General features: G+C 49.6%; 1 protein-coding gene across 1 annotated transcript in view; it reads right to left on the reverse strand.

Moving 5' to 3' along the window:
* Nucleotides 1–2,692: 2,692 nt before the first annotated feature.
* Nucleotides 2,693–20,901, reverse strand: part of NGF (nerve growth factor) — a 48,889-nt gene continuing 30,680 nt past the window's right edge. Inside the window, exons 2-3 of the mRNA XM_037038920.1 lie at nt 10,188–10,311; nt 2,693–3,570 (exon numbers count right to left, since the gene is read on the reverse strand). Of these exons, the coding sequence (XP_036894815.1) occupies nt 2,833–3,558 (726 nt within the window). The 5' untranslated portion in view covers nt 3,559–3,570; nt 10,188–10,311 and the 3' untranslated portion in view covers nt 2,693–2,832. The remainder of the gene's footprint in view (nt 3,571–10,187; nt 10,312–20,901) is intronic.

Here is a 20,901-nt window from a genome sequence, read left to right on the forward strand (position 1 = left end):
AGGTGATGCTAAGGAGAAAGAGGTGAGATGGAGGAGCATTCCTGGGTTTCATGGGAATGGAAATAGCTGACTGGTCATTGCTGAAGGTCTGTATCCCTACTGCATGATTTCTGCCCAGGAGGAAAGCAGATGTAGGGTAGGCAGAAAGAGAGAGGGAGAGAAAGCAGATGTAGGCCCTGGTGTGGGAGATGGTCAGAGGGACAGAGCTGGAACACGAGCTAGAGTCTGGGACCATATCACTCTGTCTCCCGGATCCAGATTTGCCTTAAGCTCCGCTAAAAGAGCCGGGCTGTGTCAGGCTGGAACCGACGAGGGTCTACACCATATTCTTTGTGTGCCAGAAGGACAGGGGCTCCTTCCTTCCAGAGGAGGGAAGGGACCTGTTCTGCCCTGGCTTTTGGTGAGCCCAGCAGAAAAGTGAGGCAAGGGAAGGAAACGTTTTCAGAATATGCTGCTGCTGCTCCCGAGCAGAATATAATAGCTGGTTTTGATCTGTTTTTTTTAATGTGATCAAGTGTCTGAGGCTTGGTGACCCAGGCCAGCCTCTTGGGGGACTGCCGGTGAGTCTTGAAGACAGCTCCCCGCTGTGTGGGGTGGGAGAGTCCAAGTTGCAGAAACCACCAGGCTCAGGGTTGGTTTTGAACCACACAGACTCAGCGCAGGCAAAATGATAATCCCATGCCATGTGTAAGAACATCACTCCAGGGCTCATCCTGGAGCCAATGCTGCCTTTGGGGAAGGCCTGGTCAGCAGGCCCTCGGCCTCCACCATTCCTCAGATGCCGTCTTCCCTCCAGGCAGGCCAGGGGAGTCTAAGACTTGTTTTGGGGGTCCCAGTATCTTGTAGGGTAGAGTAGCTTTCCAGAAAAGCCTGAAATGCCTCCCTTACCAGCCCTCTCTCTCTCTCACCATATCTGGGGCCCAGAAGGTCTATCCAGCCCTAGGAGAAAGGGCCCTAGGAGCTGCTGGCTAAGTGGGGACAGGAAGGCCAAGGACCCTGGCACTGGAGCCCAGTGTAAGCCACAGACACAGGTCTGTGGGAGGGCTCCCGCCCTATAGCCTTTATCTGACCAAGTATCTGAGCACAGAGTGTACTGGTTGGTGTTTCTTTAACATAAATCTTCATTCCAATTGCAGTAGCTTTAATAGGAAAAACAAGCTACATGTCATCAAGCTTTCACCCTAATCAAATTCCTCTTGTGCCAAAGCTCTCCACGTTTCTAATTTGCCTTATTTGGGTTGGGTTGGGGGTGGGGTGGGCCAGTAAGAATTACAGAGGAATAAGGATGATCATTTGCTTTTTATATCAGAGGGACAGTTTGGGCCTGTTCTAATAAAAACTAGGGTAGGCATTTTACCCTAGGGGTAAGGGGATGGGTAGGGAAAGCAAAATTTCCATTTCAATTTAAGTGTTCTGTGTGTATGTGTTTGCTGAGGGGTGTTGGGGGAGGAGGTGGGGACTGTGCCTTCAGGGAAAATACAAAAAAAAAAAACAAACAAAAAAGTTACAGGGGAAGGTGACAGCTGAGGCTGCAGCTGGATCCTGGAGTCTCTCTGTCACCTCCCTCTCTCTTTAGACAAAATGCTCTTGGTGAAGTCAGTGTCGATGAGCACTTCCACCCCCCCAAAAAGGGAAGATTGCCTGGGGGGCTGGATTTCTTGGGGGCAGGGGAAGCTGGTAAAGTTGAGGTGACCTCTTCCTCCTCTTCTGCTCTGTGCTCCCCTCCTCCCACCCTCTCTGCTCTCCTCTCTCTCCCGTTTGGTTCCCCTGTGGGAGCAGCGGGAAGGCCTTGTTCCCCTGGGCTTGGCCCACCCCACCCCCATCTTACCTGGTCTATTTGTGTTGGCTTTCACCCCATATATCTTTGTCTTTTCTCCCTCCACCATCTCTCTGAGGGTCCCATGACCCTGTCCACCTTTGGTGCCTTGTGGAAATCACCCAGTTAGAATGAAGAGATTTTCAGTTATTTTTCAGGGAAGGTGTTTGGCTCCCCTGCATTATTAGGCTGACGTTTGAAGTTGCTGTGAGTCCATTAGGGGGTAGCAAGAGTGTTGGAGGTCCTAATATTTCCTCGGGTGATGAAGTCTTTCTCTAGGGAGCCTCTGGAGATAAACCAGAGGACCAGCCATTAGTACTCGGGCAATCTTAACATGAAATCAGATCTACCGTGACAAGCCTCATGTGATTATTTTGTTACAACTCTGCCAGAGAGCTTTTCAGCAAAAAGATCATCCGTTAGAAGCAAGCCAGCTCACACACAGATCCTTGGTGCTATCTCCCTGTCTACAGAGAATGAGTGGGTTGCTCCAGGACCCAGCCTTCTGATGAGGCCCCACTAACTTCCCAAGTGGAGCAATCAAGGCTCGGGGATCCAGGCTGGGGGGCAGGTAATCCAAGGATTAGGCAGCTTTGGCTCTGGAATGCAGAACAAAGTTGCAATCCCACAGACTTCCCTTCCTAATCACACCGAGTTTAGGCTAACATCTCAAACTAGTGAGCCTTCCCTGAAGTTGCAGCGCCGGCGGGGGTGGGCTGAGGGTGACAGGCAGGCCCCTGGGGGCGGGGGGTGGGGGGCAGCCGGAAACTGCTGTGGACAGCGCACCCTGTGTGGACCCCAGACTTGCAGATGGTTAGTTACCCTGGGGAAAATGACTGGAGTGCCAGCGCACAGGATGCTTCCAAAAATTTAATAAATAATGATTTTTTAAAAAATTGTATAAACTATAAATTACCATGCAGTCCTTATAACTTAAAATAATTTACAGGCTGAGGTAGGGAGGGGCCCAGAAGAGTGTGGAGGGGAGCTGGGGGTGGTTGGGGGCTGGTGCGCGGTCAGGCTCGCCTCCCAGGCTTCCTGCTGAGCACACACACGCAGGCCGTGTCTATCCGGATGAACCGCCAGGCAGCCTGCTTGTCGTCCATGGTCAGCGCCTTGACGAAAGTGTGCGTGGTGGTGCAGTACGAGTTCCAGTGCTTGGCGTCGATGCCCCGGCACCCGCTTTCCACGGGGTTGGGGTCCCGGCACTTGGTCTCGAAAAAGTACTGTTTGAACACACTGTTGTTGATGTTCACCTCTCCCAACACCATCACCTCCTTGCCCTTGATGTCCGTAGCGGTGGTCTTGTCCCCCACCCACACGCTGATGCTGTCGCACACGGAGAACTCCCCTCTGTGGAAGATGGGGTGGGACGTGGATCGCTTGCTCCTGTGAGTCCTGTTAAAGGAGGCCGCACCAACAGCCTCCAAGTCCGGATGCTGGGCGTCTGCAGCGACGGGCGGGGGCTGGGTGCTGAACAGCACGCGAGGTGAACGCAGCCGCCGCTTCTTGAAAAGTTTGGGGTCCACTGTGATGTTGCGCGTCTGCCCTGCCACTCTGGCAGCTATCGCCTGGGCTGGGGTGCTGCGGGCTCTGCGGAGGGCCGTGTCCAAGGAGTGTTGGAGGCTGGTCCAGTGCACTTGGGGGACGGTGTGCCCTGTGGGGACATTGCTCTCTGCCTGTGGGTCTGCCTGGGCGCCGATCAGAAGAGCTGTGATCAGAGCGTAGGACAACATGGACATTACGCTCTGCACCTGAAACGGAACAGAAATGAGGTTATTCACGAGGACGCCTGTACAAAGGCCATGTCTCAGCTGCTCAGAATCGACCTCCCCAAGAAGATTACTTGGGAGTTGGTGAGCAAGGTGACCCTGGAATTCACCCTTCGTGAACTGGGATACTTTTGAAAGTGAAAGGGGGGGCTAGCAAGAGTGACATTGGGACAACAGGCATCAGCAGGGATGAAACAACCCAGGTATATGGCCACCCCTGTCCTTACAGGTGGACTTTTCCAGGAAGAAACAGAGGCCCTGACATTCTGCCCAGTGGCCTGGTCTGAGCTCGGAAGCATCACTCACAGGACTCCTGGAGCTCTCTGCGCGCCAGCCCGAGGCAGCCGGGCTCAGGCAGTGCGTGTGCACAGCGCACTGGGCAGCACCGAGGTGAGTTAGGCTCCCCCTCCCAGCACTGAGTCCTGCCCAGACTCTGCTGGAAGGCCACCGGGAGGGTTGGCTGCGACCTGTCTGGAAGCCTCAGCATGACCACATGCTGTTCAGAGCAGCAGCACGGTGTCAGTTCGGAGATCCGGTGACTCTGGACCCTTTTGATGGGTCCACAAAGGATCATGTTTAAACAAAAACTGTGTGGTTCTGAGACCATCTTAGCCGGTCCTTCTATCTGGCCAGCAGCCCTCACATTTAACATGATACTGATAATGTTTCTTCTTTGTGTTGGTGTGAAGCTTTTCAGATATGTCCACTTCTAATTTCTCATTAGTCCGCAAGTTAGGTTAGAATTCATCATCTTTCTTTCATCCATGAGGAAAGTGATCCACGGAAGATTAATGAAGCTTAGAGTCACTAGAAAACACTGGAACAGAAATAGATTCCAAACCTGACCCTGTACTGAGCCAGTCCACCCTTCTGGTCTTCTTCCCTTCCTCCCTCACTTTCTCTTTCCTTCTTCAACATGTCTTTTCTTTTTATTGTTTGTATAGGCCAAATGACATAATTATATCCGTCCCCAAAGGCAGGGCAAGCCCCTCTTCAGCGCATGCCAGACAGGACACCACGCTGCAAATGGTTGCTCACGGCTGACTGACCCCCACAACCCAGGTTATGTAAACTGTGGAACTTGCGGGTTCTTACACTGACTTCTGGTGAGCTTTTGTCCACACCAGGAGGTTCCTATCAAATGTCACCTCCTCTGTTCCTACCCCTGATCTTCTTGGTAGGTTAGAGCATCCGGGTAGAGGGTGCTCAGACTTCTAATTCTGTCCCTTCTCCTACGTCCCCTCCTCATGCCCACTGATGCTCCCTCCCACTCGTCCAGCCTGGCACAGATACTGCCTTCGTCTGGAGGGTGCCATCTCAGGTCACCCCAGTCAAAAGAGATCTCTTTCCGGTCTTACCTTCAGAAGACAGTCTCCCTCTCTGTGTGTGTGTGTTCTCTCCTGCGAAATCAACGTAGTGAAAAAAAAGTCTGCACTGGATATGGGGTTCCAAAACCTCGTTCGGATTTCTATCTTGGCTACTTGTTAGCAAGTGGAAGCCACTAATCTTTCTGAGCCTGTGTTTCCTTATTGGTAAAAGTGGATAATACATAGCATTTCACAGCGCTGTTGGTAGGTCAAACAGGCACTCACAAAATCTGAGTGAACTCTGAGTCACTCTCACTTCCTGTGGTTAAAAGCTTGGTCTTCTTCAGTTGTATTGCTGCTTGGCCACTCCCCAGCCTCACTCCACCAGGGTGCGTTCACAGCACCTTGTGTTTCCTCTGTCAGGCTTCTTCGAAAGTGCGATGATTGGAGCCTGTCCCCCTATTGGCTGTGATGTCGTGGAGGGCAGAGCTGTGTCACAGCAGCTAGTGGCTCCCTCCCTGGGTGTGTACCTCCTTTGTCTTCTGTGCATAACCCTCTCGCCCCTCCTAGCTGTGGATGGTCATTTACATGCCTGTCTCCCCAAGAGCGCTTTAGAAGCCATTTGCCTTTAAATACCTCTGGTGCCATGTGCAGTGCCTGGCATTGTAGTAGGTCCTCAACAACTCTAAGGAGTATGAATGAAAGAGTGAACAGGGGTGGCCAGGGAAGTTCCCCATCGGCCTTCTTCCCATCATGGTGCATGGCTTCTCTTGGATTTTGTACAGATGGCCAAATACAGCATTCCTCGTGTTTTCAAGCGATGCATTCTTCTCAGTCCTGTGCTTTTCTGCAGCTGGAAATAGACAGCTCTTTGGTGAGATACCAAGAACAAAACCGCCACATTCTTTTCTCTTTGGTTACTTTGAAAATGTTAGTGTTTGCTCCAGTTCTCCAGCCAGCCATCCAGGGGGTGGGGGCACATCTGCACTTCTGACCACCCCTGGTTCTGTCCACCAGCGTCCGTGCAGCTCACATCCAACCCACGGTTTCAGGGCTCACCATTCAGGTGGCAGGGAATCCAAGCCCTTTACCTTTGCTCCTTTTCGTGTTTCATTTCTTCCTGCTTCTCAGTCCACGATATCCCTCATCAGGTAGATGAAGGGAAAAGAAATGAAACCGATAGTCATCCCTTTAGATACAAATTAGTAGTAACACTTAGAACTTGGATACTGAAATGAAAAAAAATCGATGGAAATTTAGGGTTTCGATGGTACTGAGGGCCACACTGCTCCCTGTTTTCCATTTCCAAGAGCTCCCTCACTCCAGTCTCCCTGTGGGCACACTCACCCTCTTCTAAGGAGTCGACTGAAACTTCTGTGCAGTCGATGCTTGTTCCAGGTCTGCACTTTTGAAAGCCAGTTCGGAACCTGCAGCTTCCCGATGGGCAATGCTCCATGGATACAGACATTTTAAAAGCAAGACACCAGAAAGAGCCCTCTTTGGGTCATCACCTCTTCCTCCAGTTTCCCCAACAACAGCAGCCCCTTGGGGGCCCCTTGCTGATTTACAAAGCCATTCCACAGCTACAATCTCCTATGAACACCTCTCCCTATCTCTCAAACAGGTTTCTCTGCATTTTCCTTTCTCTGTGACCAAGACCACTATTCCTTCACTCATAGCTCCAGCCGTTGGCTCATCCCTGAATCTGTTCTTTCCTCCGTGCTCTCTGCCAGCCCTTTTGGTTCTCGTCAGTAGCATCACTTAAAAGTAACTTCTCACCCCTGTGCTCCTGCTCAGGTCATGGCACAGTATCCCAACTCATGGACCCTCATCTCCTTCCGGTGCCTGCCACCCCTGGCTGCCCCATTTAACCGCATCAGGCTGCTCAGAGGACCCAGTGCTGGGCTGATTGCCCAGCTGAGCCAGTGGGACTGCTCAGCCTGGCAGTCCCTGCCTGCCTTCTCTCCTGGCACATTCCAGGTAAACTCCTCCCAGGAGCCCCTGTGCTGTGCTTCCCCACTGCTGGTCCCCTTCAGAGTCTTCTGTACCAGCCACACTCCCCTCTGCCCCTCCTGTCTTTTCCGCTACCACCTCTGCTGATTGGACTCCTTCCTGCTGCCTTTTAAAACCCCACTGAAATGCCACCCTCCCTGGGAAGCTTTTCTTCTTTCCAAAGAGACAAACGTTCTGCCTTCTCCATTTCTAAAAGCATTTCCCTCAGGCTCTGTTACTACACTGGTGTTCTTCTCTTCCCTCCTAGAGGTCAAACTCCCTGAAGGCAGAAAAACATCCTGTTCCTCTTCTGTGTCCAGGTGACCTAGCACCCGGATAACAATCAGTGACTGTGTGGACAAATCTTCCTTCTGTGCTCCTTGATTTCTCCATGGGGTGGTAATGTTTGAGGTAGCTTCCAGCTCTGAGCTTCTTTGAATTTAAGCAATTACCTTGGACACATTGCCGGTTTAGCCCCAGACCACCACAATAAAGCAAATGTCCCAATAAAGCGAGGAACATGAACTTTTTGGTTTCTCGGTGCCTATCAAAGTCGTATTTACACTACACTGTAGTCCATGAGGTGTGCAATGGCATTATGTCTAAAAAACAATGTACACATCTTAATTTTAAAAATACTTCATATACTATAAAATGCAAACCATCATTGGAGCCTTCAGTGGGTCGTGATATTTGGCTGGTGAAGGGTCTGGCCTCGCTGTGGGTGAAAACGCAGTATCTGTGAAGTGCAACAGAGCAAAGCATAATGAAACGAGGTCTGCCTGTGTGACGTTTCCTACTCTGCTGAGCTGCCTTCACAAAGCTCTGACAGTCTAATGCCAGCCACTTCCGGGCTCACTGTCAGGACATAGCATGTGGCGACTGGTGGCATGTCATCCCAGCAGAGGTTTGCATTGTGGACAGATCGTTTCATTAAGGTTTGAAAATGTTGCAACGATGTCTCTCATTTGGGTTTCAGATGAAAAGGTGGTCTTCAAAAATCTTTTAATAATGTGCCCCTACAATCTTCTTAAATGAAAAAGGCTTTCTTTTTAAAAAAAATCATCAGTACATTAAAAAAAAAACAAGTGTGTTTTCTATTCTAGTGATGTAATGCACAACAGTTTCAAAAAAAAAACACAAAAAAACAAAACCCACAACTGTTTTTTCTTTGGTTGAAGTGAGCCCTGGGGAGGACTTTCACCTAAATATTTTTAAAAACAACCTTTGAAATGATGACGGCCCCCACCAGGGCCCCACTAAGTGGAGGCTGTGAGCTGAATGATTAGCTGGGGGAGATGCAGAGAGGGCTCGCAGGAAGAAACATGTTCCGTGTGATGTGTGAATGTTATTGTCCTGCTCCTCCCAGAAGGGCAGATCAGTGACGAAGTTGGGGGCCTATATCTAGTGCATCTATCTAGTTACTAACAGGCTGCCCAAATCTGTTGCCTTCTCCTGGGCCAGTGGTATATTCTAGAGCTGATTTTCAGTAGCTCACTCACTCCAATAATAAGAGAAATTTCCTGCACCAAGTGAATGATCTTTACACAGATTTTGGTCTCACCTATATGGGTGATGAAGCTTCTGGACAGAGGTTAGCAACTGGCCCAAACAGGAGGGCTTGGCAACCCGCCTTTGGAGGTACATAGCCAAGGGGAGAAAGGCCATTCCTGCCTCGACAGAGTGATGCGAAGAGCTCTTAGTGATTGGATCAGAGAACCAGGGTCCCTGAGTGTTAGCGAGAGGGGAAATTCTTGTGGCTGAGGAAATCCAGCCCCTTCCTCCATTTCACTGGCCACATTATGACAGTGGGTCAAGTGTCATGTCTTGTTTTACACGTGGCCTCCACCGTACATGCAAACTGGCTGCTGTCTTCAGTTGTAGATGCAGACACTCTCAGTTGTCGGGGCCTGTGTAGCGTGTGAGAGGCAGCCTGTGGCTCCTCGGCTCCCCAGGGGGGTAGCCTGAGGCTGCAGCGGAGAAAGGCATTGACAGAAGAGAAGCCAGCATCTCTGCTAGCATCTCCCGGAGTGGGGTGGGGGGGCAGCATGGACTGGAGGGGACATCAGAGCTTCTCAAGTCCGGAGATGCAGTGCATGGAAAATGCCAGGAGAATTTGTTGAATCCCAGACTGCTGGGCCCACCCCAGGTTTCTGATTCATTAGACATGGGGCAGAGCCCAAGAATCTGCATTTCTCACACGTGCCAGGTGATGCTGCTGCTGCTGCTGGTCTGTGAACCATATTCTGAGAACCACTAATCTAGCACAATCACTGAACTTGACAGAGCAGAGCAATGGGCCTTGAGAGGCTGAGTGAACGGGGGTAATGCACCTAGTGAGAGGCAGCCTCCACATGCGGGCACTCGATGTTGTGTAGCACCTCCCAGGGGACAGAGGCTTGAAGCCCACACACATAGTAACTGATGGGTCCTGGGCTGTGTTTACTCAGCCCCCAACATCAAAGTGAAAATTCCTTTCAGCAGACTATAAGTCTCACTGCCCTTAGGCCACAAGTCCAGATACCAGGGAACACTTGGATATTTAATTATTTTAAAATCTAGTTTATCAGGTTCCCGGGCCTCAGGTAAACTTGATTCAAAAGCACTAAAATGCCCGTGATGGAAATATGCAGCCAGAAAACACTAGCAGGTGCAGGCCTCTGCGGATGTATTGGTCGACTGCAGGACAGAACGGAAACAGAATCTACCCATGCTCGTTCTTAGAGACCCATCTTAAGAGGAAATGACCACCTATTGGGCATAATTGTCTCATTAATCATCACAACAAGCCTGGGAGGTAGGCCTTATTATTCCCACTTGATAGAGGAGGAAACAGGCAGAATAAGAGTAACTTGACCAGGGGCACAAAACTGGAGGAAATGGAACTCAGAGTTGAGCTTCTGTCTGCAGATCTGGAGTTCTCCCCATGCTCCATTCCATGGCCAAGGGCATGGGAGTGATCAAGGCCCTTACATCTCACAAGGCTGCCTGCTCAGACAGACCAGCAGCTATGTGGAGGTTCTGACCAGTACTATGGGTCTGTTTGAGGCCCTGGGACTGTTTGAGGCCCAGTGTTCTGTTACTTTGAACATGGGTGGCTCAGACTTCCAGCATGTCCCTGGAAGCCAGAGGGCCAGCCTGAGAGCACATCTCTCAGATGGGCTGGGAGCCACAATGTGTTGGAGCCCCATGATCAGCAGTTGAATCCAATGCCCCTTCCTCAGGCTGGGGCTCATTTCCAGCTGTCCTGGCAGCTCCAGAGTTAGGACCCTTGGTAAGAGAGATACCCCAGGTATTCACCTCGGTGTGGCCAGGACTGAAAGCTGCTTCCTTGGAAAAGCCGTTATTGGGCCCGGACGCTGAGCTGAGCTTGGGTCCAGCATGCCATCCAGCCACCTGGACTGCACGACCACGGGCCAGGACTCTGTGGGAGGAAAGAGCTGGCATTAGATGGACACTTGGCCACAATCTGAAGAAACGGAGAGCTGTGCCCCCGGCCGGCGAGGAAGGATGTGCCAACAGGACAAACCCCATTTCCGTGAGTTCTGGGATTTTACGAGCAGCGGGGCTCAGGAAGGAGTTCGAGCCCAGCTACCAAAGTGCCAGGGGCCTGACCTCGCACCGGCCCAGAGCAGCATCTGCCTTTACTCTTATGCCAACGCTCTTGGTTCCTGCCTGGACAGTCTGTGGCTGAGCTTACGCCCAGTGTAGGTGGGCCTCACAGCTCAGCCTCTCAGCAGAGTCCTGCCCAGCAAGACTCTAATCTGGCATCAGGTCGGGTACTATCCTGTACGTTACACCCACAGAGACGTAGTGCACCCACCTCTGGACTGGCCTCGGACACCTTACACAGAGGGAAAACCCCCGACAGTGCAGAATAAATCTGCACTTTGATGGAATACTAGACCACGTGACAGATAACAGAGAGCTCTTACAGGACTCGGACAGGAATTTCAAGAACCATGCCAAAATTCAGGACTCAGAACCTGTGGAGATCATACAATGAGAAAAAAATGCTAGAAGCAATGGAAGGTTCCTATTTACTCACTTGTATAAACCTTATATATGTTTGCACTTCATTTATTTAACAGTATTTCCTGAGCACCTACTATGTGCCAAGCACTATTTTTGGTGCTGGGGATATAGCAGTAAATAAGACAGACAAGGTCTCCACTCTCATGGAGCTTACAGTCTTGTGTAAATAAGCAAGATTATCTTCAGATTCTTCATAGACCATGAAGGAAATAAGGGGAGTATGATTACAGAGGGCAAGGGCAGAGTGTTCCGAGGGGCTGCTATAGACAGGATACTCAATCAGGGGTTCTCTGAAGAAATGGCCTTCAAGTTCGGATGTGAAGGATGAGGAGGAATGAGGGAGAGGGCATTTCAGGCAAAAGGAACAGGAAGTGCAAAGGCCCTGAGGCAGAAACAAGGCAAAGTTGCTGAGCATGTAGGGAACAGTCCTAGAAAAAGAGTTAGCCAGGCAGAAAGCTCCAAGTCTGGTAACTGTGGTTTTATCCTAAGGGGACTGGAAAGGGAGTAGAAGGATTTAAGTGGGAGAGTTACATAACATTTTTTAAAAAAATGAATGAATGAGTAAACTATTGTGTATGGCAGAACTCGTAGGGTAGGGTAGGCCCCCCCCCCCCCAAAAAAGAAAAAATCTAGAATGACATTGTTATCCTTCCTGTCCATATACTCTTTCCAACCCCCTCAAGCCCCTTTCCCCGCCATGTCTTTTCCCGCTGTGGACTCCTACCAGTTACCTTCCATCGACCCTCTGCCATTTTGTGCTACAAAAGCGAATGACAGTAAAGACACTGTGACTCCAAGTCCCTCACATGGAGGAGCCAGGGGACAGGGAGATGGAAGGGCCACCCAAGTTGTTCTCCTGCTGCTGGAAATCATGATTAAAAACTGGCCTGTTTCCATTCCTCTTTCTTACCCACTTTGCTTAAAATATCCTTTTTTTGCTTCAGAAGTACCAGGAAAACCTTCCTACTCCATTGGGGTTCTGACCTAGAGATGAACACTTTCCCAGACACTCAGAAACGGTTGGATTCTGTAGCAAAGAACATTTTCACTCTCTCTGGCTTGGATGTAGCACTGGAGAGGGCGGGTATCACATACCCCAGAGTGACACGTGGGCCTCGTGGGGTCTGGATCCACCACGTGTGGGCAGGAGGAGCTGATCTAGTCCACAAACTCTCCATCTGGGTGTTCCGCCAAGCCTGGCTGAGCTCTGGACTGGAAGCCAGAGCGCTGCATTCTGGTCCAGTTTGCTCTCCTCCTTGGTTAGGTCACTCTGTATCTTTAAGCATCTCTGAGCTTCCTCCTTCATAGGGCAAGGAACTGCCACCGGTGATAGCTAAGGTCCCCCCCAGCTCTGATCATCTGTGACTCTTTGGGTGTTAATGATTCCCAGCCCATATTCCTCCTGGGCACTGAAGAATGCTTCCCATGCAAACATGGAATTCACTTATATCATTAATTAAACACTACACTGTGCCAACCACTGTGGTAGGTACTAAGGACATGAAGAATAAGTCATAGCACTTAACTTCCAAGAGCAAACAATCTAGAGGCAAGGACAGGCAAGCGCAGGAACAAGCACTCGCAGCACAATGTGATAAGTATCGTGTGCAGCAGACATGGTATGGAAGGAGAACTTAGTTTTGTCTGGCCAGACTAGCCAGAGACATATGTTCATAAAGGAAGCAGCATCTGAGCAGGGTTCTTAAGGATGGATAGGAGTTCATCAGGGAAGAAGGGGAGGAAAGGCATCAGAGAGTCCCAGAAGTCAAGAACTGCCACGAAGTCCAACATGACTTAGAAAGAGGTTTGGGGCAGGTGAGAGGAGTATGTGATGGGCCTTATACAGCAGCAGGTGCCTGGGAGCCTGTGCAGCTCACTGCCGGGGCCCGCCTGCTGACTGTAACTGCCTCTGGGGCACAAAAAAGCCTTCACTTTTACTCTAGGGAACAACCAGGGAAGTAAGAGTGACTCTCCCTAGAGATAGTCTGGACATTCAGGATGTCAGAATAAGGTAATTGCTTAAATTATAAGCAATGATAAGCCAGGATGGCCTCCAATCTAGATGATTAGAAGAGAGAAGTTTGACCTCAATAAAAAACCACTGCAACCTCTAGGCAGACCTGACTTCTTGGTGACCAGCTCTAGACCCACCACAAAAGGTTTCCTGCCCCTATGTCTGCAACCTCTGGGCCACGCTGCTTTGGTACCTGCCAGGGTCCCCTGCGAACCACGCTGAGATGCCCGGTTGCTATATCTGAGACCCTGTCTGGCATCTCCCATGCCCACGGCCTTCTCTTGCTCAGTGTAGGCAGAGGTGGTTTGCTACTAGAGAGAGCAATTCACTGTCCAGAATACTGACACATTAAGTGATTTTCACAGATATTACTGTCATCATTTTCAGTCTCATGCTAGTAAAGGTTTGGAGCTCTAAAATTAAATCTGATTTAAATATTACCAGTTTCTAATGCAACAATATTAGGAACAAACAACCCAAATGCATATCTATTTTTAAAACCCTGTCTGTTCTCATGAGGTAATCACTTAATCAGAGGCTCTCACACTTGTATACGTGCATGAAAATAAATCCCAGCTCATCTTGGGATCATGTTCTATTCCTTCTAAGGGCACAAAGGAATATTCTTGACATCTGGAGTGCCTCTTCTGGACCCAGACAATCCTGTCCTGTCCTGGGTTTCATGCTTTAAAGCAGTGATTCTCCGACTGTGGTACACAGGGGTATTAGCAATACCTTGGAACTTGTTAGAAATGAAAAGTCCTTGGGCTCCCCCATAGACCCAGCAATCTGAGTTTTAATCCCTGCAGACTGCTTAAGAGGCTCCCACTCTGACCCTCCTCCAAGCGCGACCTTCCCACAGGGTGAGGGATCCAGGGCCGAGAGACGGTGCCAGCCCAGCGTCAGTGGGCTGCCTGCCAGCCCATAGCCTTCTACATTACAGTCAACATCGTGTCTTCACCATGCTCCCAGAACCCACGACCCCAGAACCCTTGACCAACCAGCCTTGAGTCAGCTCGAGCTGGGGGTTCTTTTGAAGACCACCCCCTAACCCACCTGAGGTTAAGCCTGTTGGTATGGCCTTCATCACTGGTATGATGTTTGCCTCAGGACCCCCTTCACTTTCTTAAGGCCCCCGTGATACTTTGGTCCATGTTGACCAAGAAGCTTAGATTAATGGCAAATTATTCAAAATCCAATCAATACAGAGTTTAAGGCAACTGAACCTCTGCTGGTAGTTTTTCAGGAGACGAGGGCATCAGTAGCAGCTGTGACAGCCTCCTAACTTCAATGAGCACCCTCCAGAGTCCTCTAGGCTTGAACTCCGTGGAAGATTCTACCTACCTCCTTGCTCCCACTTTCTGCCGCTACAAATCCTCTGTAGCGGTGGCCCTCAGCCCAGGCCGTGTGCAGGAATCACCCGGGGGGCTTTATGGTCGCCGTACCCCTGTCCCACCTACAGAGATTCTGATTTAACTGGTCTGGAGGGCTGTCTCTCAGTATTTTGTAGGGATCCCAAGGACAAGCCAGGGCTGAGAATCACTGCTGTACAGGATGAACAGGATGTTTGACATTGGCTTTGATGAGCTAGTAATTAAGAGAAATTATTGAGAAATTAACAGAGCTCAGCAAATGTAAAGTGCAGGTGTGGTAGCATGGTAGGCAATGAGGTGTGAGAATATAGCTTGCAGGCTCTCTGAGGGATGCGGTCCCTCTCTCCCCCACCCACTTTATCCCCTGACTGTCTACATGTAATTGATATTTGTGCATTGGAAGGTTTTCTTTCTACTCCTTGCATGTCACTTAAAATGTTGTTTGATATTGGAGATATGGCTAGCTTATTTTTAAGCCTGACTGTTATTGGCTGACATTTTTAATACCAAAGATTTGGGGGTGATTAACCCCCAAAAAGATCTCTTGGATGGCCCTTCACATGTTCTTGGAAGCACAGGCCAGTCCCAAGAGCAGCTTATACTACCCAACCTTTTAGCACCAGGGACCAGTTTCAGGGAAGACAATTTTTTCATGGACCAGGGTGCAGGGAGTGATTCCAGGATGATTCAAGGCTTTGCATTCAAGCTCACCTCCGGCTGCGTGGCCTAGCTGCTAACTGGTCTGCGGCTGGAAGTTGGGGACCCCTGGCTTACAGCACATCAAAGATGCTACGACAGCTGGCATGAGTGCACTCTCCTTTCTCCTCACTTCTACCTGCTAGAGGCCTGGGAGTTGGGAAAACTTACTAAAAATGTTGAGCTTAAGAGCCTGTTGTTGGGGGCATAATAATAATTGTTGGTGCCATTGCTGTAATTTTCTTTGCCATAACTGTCCCCTTCCATTCTCTCCTCTCTCTGTTAGATCTTACTCTGAGCCTTACGGAAAGAGAACATTTAGAGTCTCGCGTTGCAAGTCTGTTTTCCTAATTTTCAGTCTAATCAGAAGTGTTCTATTATAGATTATGATTGTGAGGTTTGCTGAGTAGGAACTCTTTTTTGGGGGGGGGAATTCAATTTTGGCCATTTTGAGATGATTTGATGTGTTTTAACTATTTAGTGGTTTTGGCACATCCAATAGGAAAATAGTGCATCTGGCACCGAGGACTTAGGAAGACATTCAGGTTTGGTAAAACCACTATTCTTTCTCACTGGGAGTTTCAACACTGATGATTCTAAAGGGCCTTGCCACATTTCCCTTAAAAGATATGGTCCTATGGCTCCCTTGGAGATTCTGGGATAAATTGCAAAATCCTCCATAGCATCTCCCCAGAGAGTCAGGCAGCTCAAGGAAGAAGCCATCATGGCTGGTTGACCTTGAGCCTCAGAATCAAAGAGCATTTGCTAGGACAGTGGATGACATTCTGCTCTTTGTGGTGGGCCCCAGCCTGCATGGTGCTTCCCCGACTGGATCCCTGAGCTATGCAATGCCAGCACCACAGAGAGGTTGTCATAGTGTGGGCAGTCACACCATCAGCGTGGTCGGAGATAAGACACCAAACATAGAGCGACCTTCCATTATGGAGCTGAGAGCAGGAGATTTCTGCAAGAACGTACTACTGAATAACAGTCGTAGTGCAGCCCATCAGCTTAGTAAATTTTAGTAATATGTCTAAAACCTACATTTGAGTGTCAAAAACAATCCAATAGTTTTTCAAACTTTTCTGCAACCCTAAGAAAACATCTCCTTGGTTCCAACTGGCTGATCCTTAAACCACAAGGAAAAGATCCATTTCAGCTCTGCTTTTGGCTCTCCCTGCCTGTGTTCCCATATTTGGGACTAAGAGCAGACAGAGGATTGGGGGAAAAGTGGACTCTCGGGTTGGCTGGAGTCAGGTTTACATCCAATAATACTAGCACCTATTGAGGTTTCCACCTGGGAGGGAATATGTACATGAATGAAAACAAAACGTTGCCAGTGAATGCAAACTCAGATCCAAGCTCTTTATTCGATTTGTTTTATAGGATTAAATGTCCTCAGCTCTTCTTGAGCTAACCTTTTCCTCTCAGTGTGTGGTATGTTTTCCAAGCAATGGGTCAAGCAATGTTACAACATATAAGTCTATAATGCAATTCGGATGTCATTTAGGAAAGCCAGACAAGCTCAAGATTCATAGCCTTGAAAAAGGCCAGGAAAAATCCTGGCTTAACAGACATACAGCGTTCTGGAGCTTTTATAAAGGCAAGCAGTCAGTCCATCCTTCAATTAAAGGGGGATGAGGGACAAGCTAAGGGACTTGAGTGTAAGGATCCCAGTAAAATGCCACCCTTTATTGGTTAAAGTGTCTGTGAGGTGAGGCCGTTTCTGCTTAAGCAGCTGGACCTCAGCATCACTGCAAAAACAGGTACACCTCAGCCAGCCTGCATCCGAACCCTCCTGGGAAAACTGAGTCCCACAGACACGTCAGATGCCTTCTGACTCCACATCACGCTGGAGTGACAGCTGCCACTGTCTCCAGCGCCCTTGTTCTTCTGTGCTATTTCCTGTCTTGTCTGCTGACTTCACACCCAGAAAATTTGACTCAAGGCATGAAAGAGAGAATGCAGCCCAGCTTTGCCCAAGCATGCAACACAGGCAAATCCTAGGTAACCCAAGGCTAAGATACGAGCTGCAAATAAGACTTCACTTCTCTGTGTTTGTTGGGGTGCTTTGTGCTGGCTCAGCTACTTCCCATATATGGCTTTAAAATGATTCCAGTCCCAAATGCATTCCTGCCACACAGTGACACACACGCCTGATGGGGAATGTCAGAACGTCACTGGGGTGGTTAACGGTCACGGAGGGCTCGTGGGTGGGCATCTTTAAGCTTCTTTCAAGGAGTTTCCTCTAGGTCTTTGATTATCTCAGGAGGAAAGGCCAGGAGAGATGAAAACCTGCTGTCCCTTCTAAAGTCACTTGAGTCTCATGGAATGATACTTCAGAATATTCCCAGCCTTCTAGTGTTTCTCCTTGTAGGTTTCACCTGACTGTGACATGAACAGAAGGAAAACCGCACTGGGGACGTTCACTCCCAAGCTAACAAGAGGCCCCCAGAGTGCATGTGTCCCCAGAGACTCATAACACTGTGGGTAATCAGACATTCACGCATGAGGGCAGACAGTTTTCCCCACTCCATCACACACACACACAGACCAGCCACTCATCCTGCTGCTTCTAAAGGGCTAAGTTTAGGTTTTTAAGACTCGGAGAAATAGAAACGAACTTCAGAATCTCAGTTGTTATTTTACATAAATTCAGACTCGGAGCTGTACAGCAAGGGCCGCTGATGGCTCTGCAGTCCATTCGCTTCTCTCAGCAGTTCTTAGCCGGGGGACCTTTAGTGAGTGACCTAACTTCTCTGTGCCTCGGTGTCTCCATCCCAGAAGCAGGATAATTATACCTTCCCCCTGAGCTCATTGAGAAGATTAAACAGAACAGGCATTCAGCCCAGTGCCTGGCACCTTGTTGGTGCCACATAAACATTCGCTATTCTTCTTAATATCATTCAAGACATCCAGCTATACTCTGGCAACAAGTTAGTGGCAGGCTGTGTACAGACAGAAAGAGAAGACTTGTGTTCGTCTCATGTCCCCGTCTGGCTGTCTCCGGCAGGACGACATCCTGCTTTGCGTCCCAACTGTGGCTGCAAAGGCCGGCTGTGCACGTGCTCAGTGGCCCCGCCTGCGCAAATGTAGAAGGCTCAGTCTGCAGCTGCGGGACTATTATCTGCAATCATTTGCCTACTGAGATGCTGAGTAAGGAACTGAAACACTTGTTTTTGAAATGATCCATTTTCTTCAGCCATGTCGCAGTCAGACGGAGGAAGCTACTCTTGCTCTAACTCTAGTTTGGGGACCACAGTGTCCTTTAAGTGCCACAAGCACTTGTCAGGACCCAGAGAGTTAATGGCATCTTGGTGTGGGGTCATTGCTGCCTTCTAAGGGGACTACAACAGGAAGGTGTCCTCATGGTCAAATTTATGCTCAGTGATCCAGGGATTCGGGACACATTTAGACACCTGCTGGATGGTTAACTTCGTAAAGTCTTAGTTTTGTTTTGTTTTTTAAAAATCCGTGGCGCTGTTCTGGACTTGGCGCTTAATAAATGTTTACTGAACAAAATTGAAAACTTTTCCTGCAGCTGCACCAGTTTCTTCAAAGTAAATCATTATTTTATATTATTTTGGGAAATAACAAGTGGCCCTGTTTTATATTCCTGGAAACCCGGGTGAGCCCCCCATAGGTGGGCCGACAGGTGTGCTGCTAGGAACTTAGTCCCCTAGCTCTCAGCCCGCCTTCCTTCCACCCTCACCACAAGCGCTCCGAAGCACACACAGGTGCTGTGCAAAGCCGACGCCTCCTTGTTTCCAGCTTGCTTATTTTTCTTGTCCAGAATTTCTTTGGAGAAAGCTCTGCTGGTAATGTTGTGCAATCCACTGGGATGGCAATCACCTCATTGTTTAGTTACGACCCATGAAAAGATGAAAAAAAGAAAGAAAGAAAGCAGAGCGCACACGTATAGCTGAGGGTGGAGGCTGTGCGATGATAATGAGAACCATTTGGTAGGATTTCACTCCTTCATGAATCAGCCGAGTGGCTGGCACCAGGCCTCTGTCTGTGAAGGGGGCTGCTCCCTCCAGGCCTTCCAGGGGCTCTCTCCACCATGCCTGGCCTAGAGTGTCGCTTTTTGTCCCCAGAAGGAAGGGAGCTTGGCTGACCACTCCAGCTCCCCCGGGCCACGGCCACGAGGCCATCTGCAGCACTCCCCTTCTGTCTCACCCCAGGCCCAGATCCCCCCTGTGTGATCGTGTGTGGACCCTCGGCTCTTTGCAGGCTTGGCCTTGGGTGGACGGTGTAGGAAGTGCTCTCCTCTTTGTCTGCTCTCTGTTCCCCAACTGTGGCCAGGACTTTCGGCCCCAGCTTTCTCTTGAACTGTTTCTACTTTTTATTTTATTCCACAGACCTAGTTTCCATATTCCTAAAATATAGATTCAAACTTTTTCTTAGGATAAAAACAAAAATACATAAAAATTTAAAAAACAAACCAACCCCCGCCCCCCCACTCCCAGCCCACAACCAGCAGAACAGTGTATACATGTATTTTCCTAAGCGTATCTGGCTGGCACTGTCCCCAAGAGAGGAATCACCTTGAAAGGCACATGCTATAGTTACCGGCAAGTCCGGTCCCACCAAGTGCTCCGTGCATGGTGCTCCGTGAGGGCTAGTATATAAGTGCCTCACCTTTCTCTGCCCACTTCTCAAGTCTGATGTGGCATTTGTACAGGTCAGATCTTGTTCAGACCCACAGAGCGGGGCAGCGTTATCTCCAACAGCCACCTCCTCCATCACCATGACTGTCACCTCCACCCCCATCACCGCCTCCACCACCATCTCCTCCAACACTTCCTCCCCATCACCATCCTATCACCACCCACCACCGCCGGCCGCAGCACTGCCCGCACCGTTTTACGTCACTGTTACCACTCCCACCTTCAGTTACCACATCACCCCCACCGCCACCACCAAAGGATTAAAGACCTTTCTGGGGTCCGAGAAGTCTGACCACTGTCCCCAAGGCCTCCTCATAGGCTGTCAGTGGAATCAGCGGGGTCGTGATAGAGCCGAGCCTGGGGTCATTTAGTCCCTTCCAGAGTAGGTGGATGAATCGCTTAGGTCCGTGTAACTCCCAGCTGAGCTGGGTCCGTTCACCACTCTATATGGGAAAACAGTGCCATTGCTTTGCTGTAGATTCTGTTCTATTTTCCAGCACTCACTCTGGAAGCTGCTCTTTATTGTTTTTCCTCCTGATTCTTTGGGTTAATTTTGTATTTCCAATAATGCAGACATCAACATTACTCAGTTTAGACCTTGATAAAATTATCTCCAAAGAGGAATACCTATGACTGTCACAAGGACATCACACACACACACACACCCCCCAGAAGGTAAATCAGGAATTAATTAGGTACCTTGGTCCTCCAAAACACACTAAATTCGTCCACTTGCCTGATGCAGTGTGTTAAGAACATGTGCGCAGTTTTTGCCATCTTGGAGTTTTTCTGAGTCTTCAGCCTTGAAGATACGTGGACTTTGTGCCATGGACTGCGTGCGAGGAGGGGAAGTTCTCCCTGACTCTGCCCCCAGCCTCCAGAAGGAGGTGCTCTTCTGACTATACTGATTCGTGGTAGTGATGGGCCTGTAAGAGGGGACTTCCTGGGAGTTTCAGGCCAGGCTCTCTCCTGGCCCTTCTGTCCCAGGGGGAAAAGGGCTCACCACACAGTTGTCCCAGGAGGCATGCTTCTTTCTCAGCCACTTGTTTGGACTGAGTGGGCAGCTTCTTACTTCCAGGGCCATGAAGGGGAGTATGCCAACACTGGAAGTTCGAGCTTGAGCTTGTGGGGAGAGAGGGCAGGGGTGGGTTAGAAATCCCCAGAAGTTCCCTTAGCCTGCTCCATTTGGCTGTCTGAGAGGTAATAATCAGGGTAGGATTACCTAC

Source organism: Sturnira hondurensis, unplaced genomic scaffold (genome assembly GCF_014824575.4).
Source record: "Sturnira hondurensis isolate 20B ecotype Veracruz unplaced genomic scaffold, ASM1482457v3 Scaffold0024822, whole genome shotgun sequence".
Taxonomy (NCBI): Eukaryota; Metazoa; Chordata; class Mammalia; order Chiroptera; family Phyllostomidae; genus Sturnira; species Sturnira hondurensis.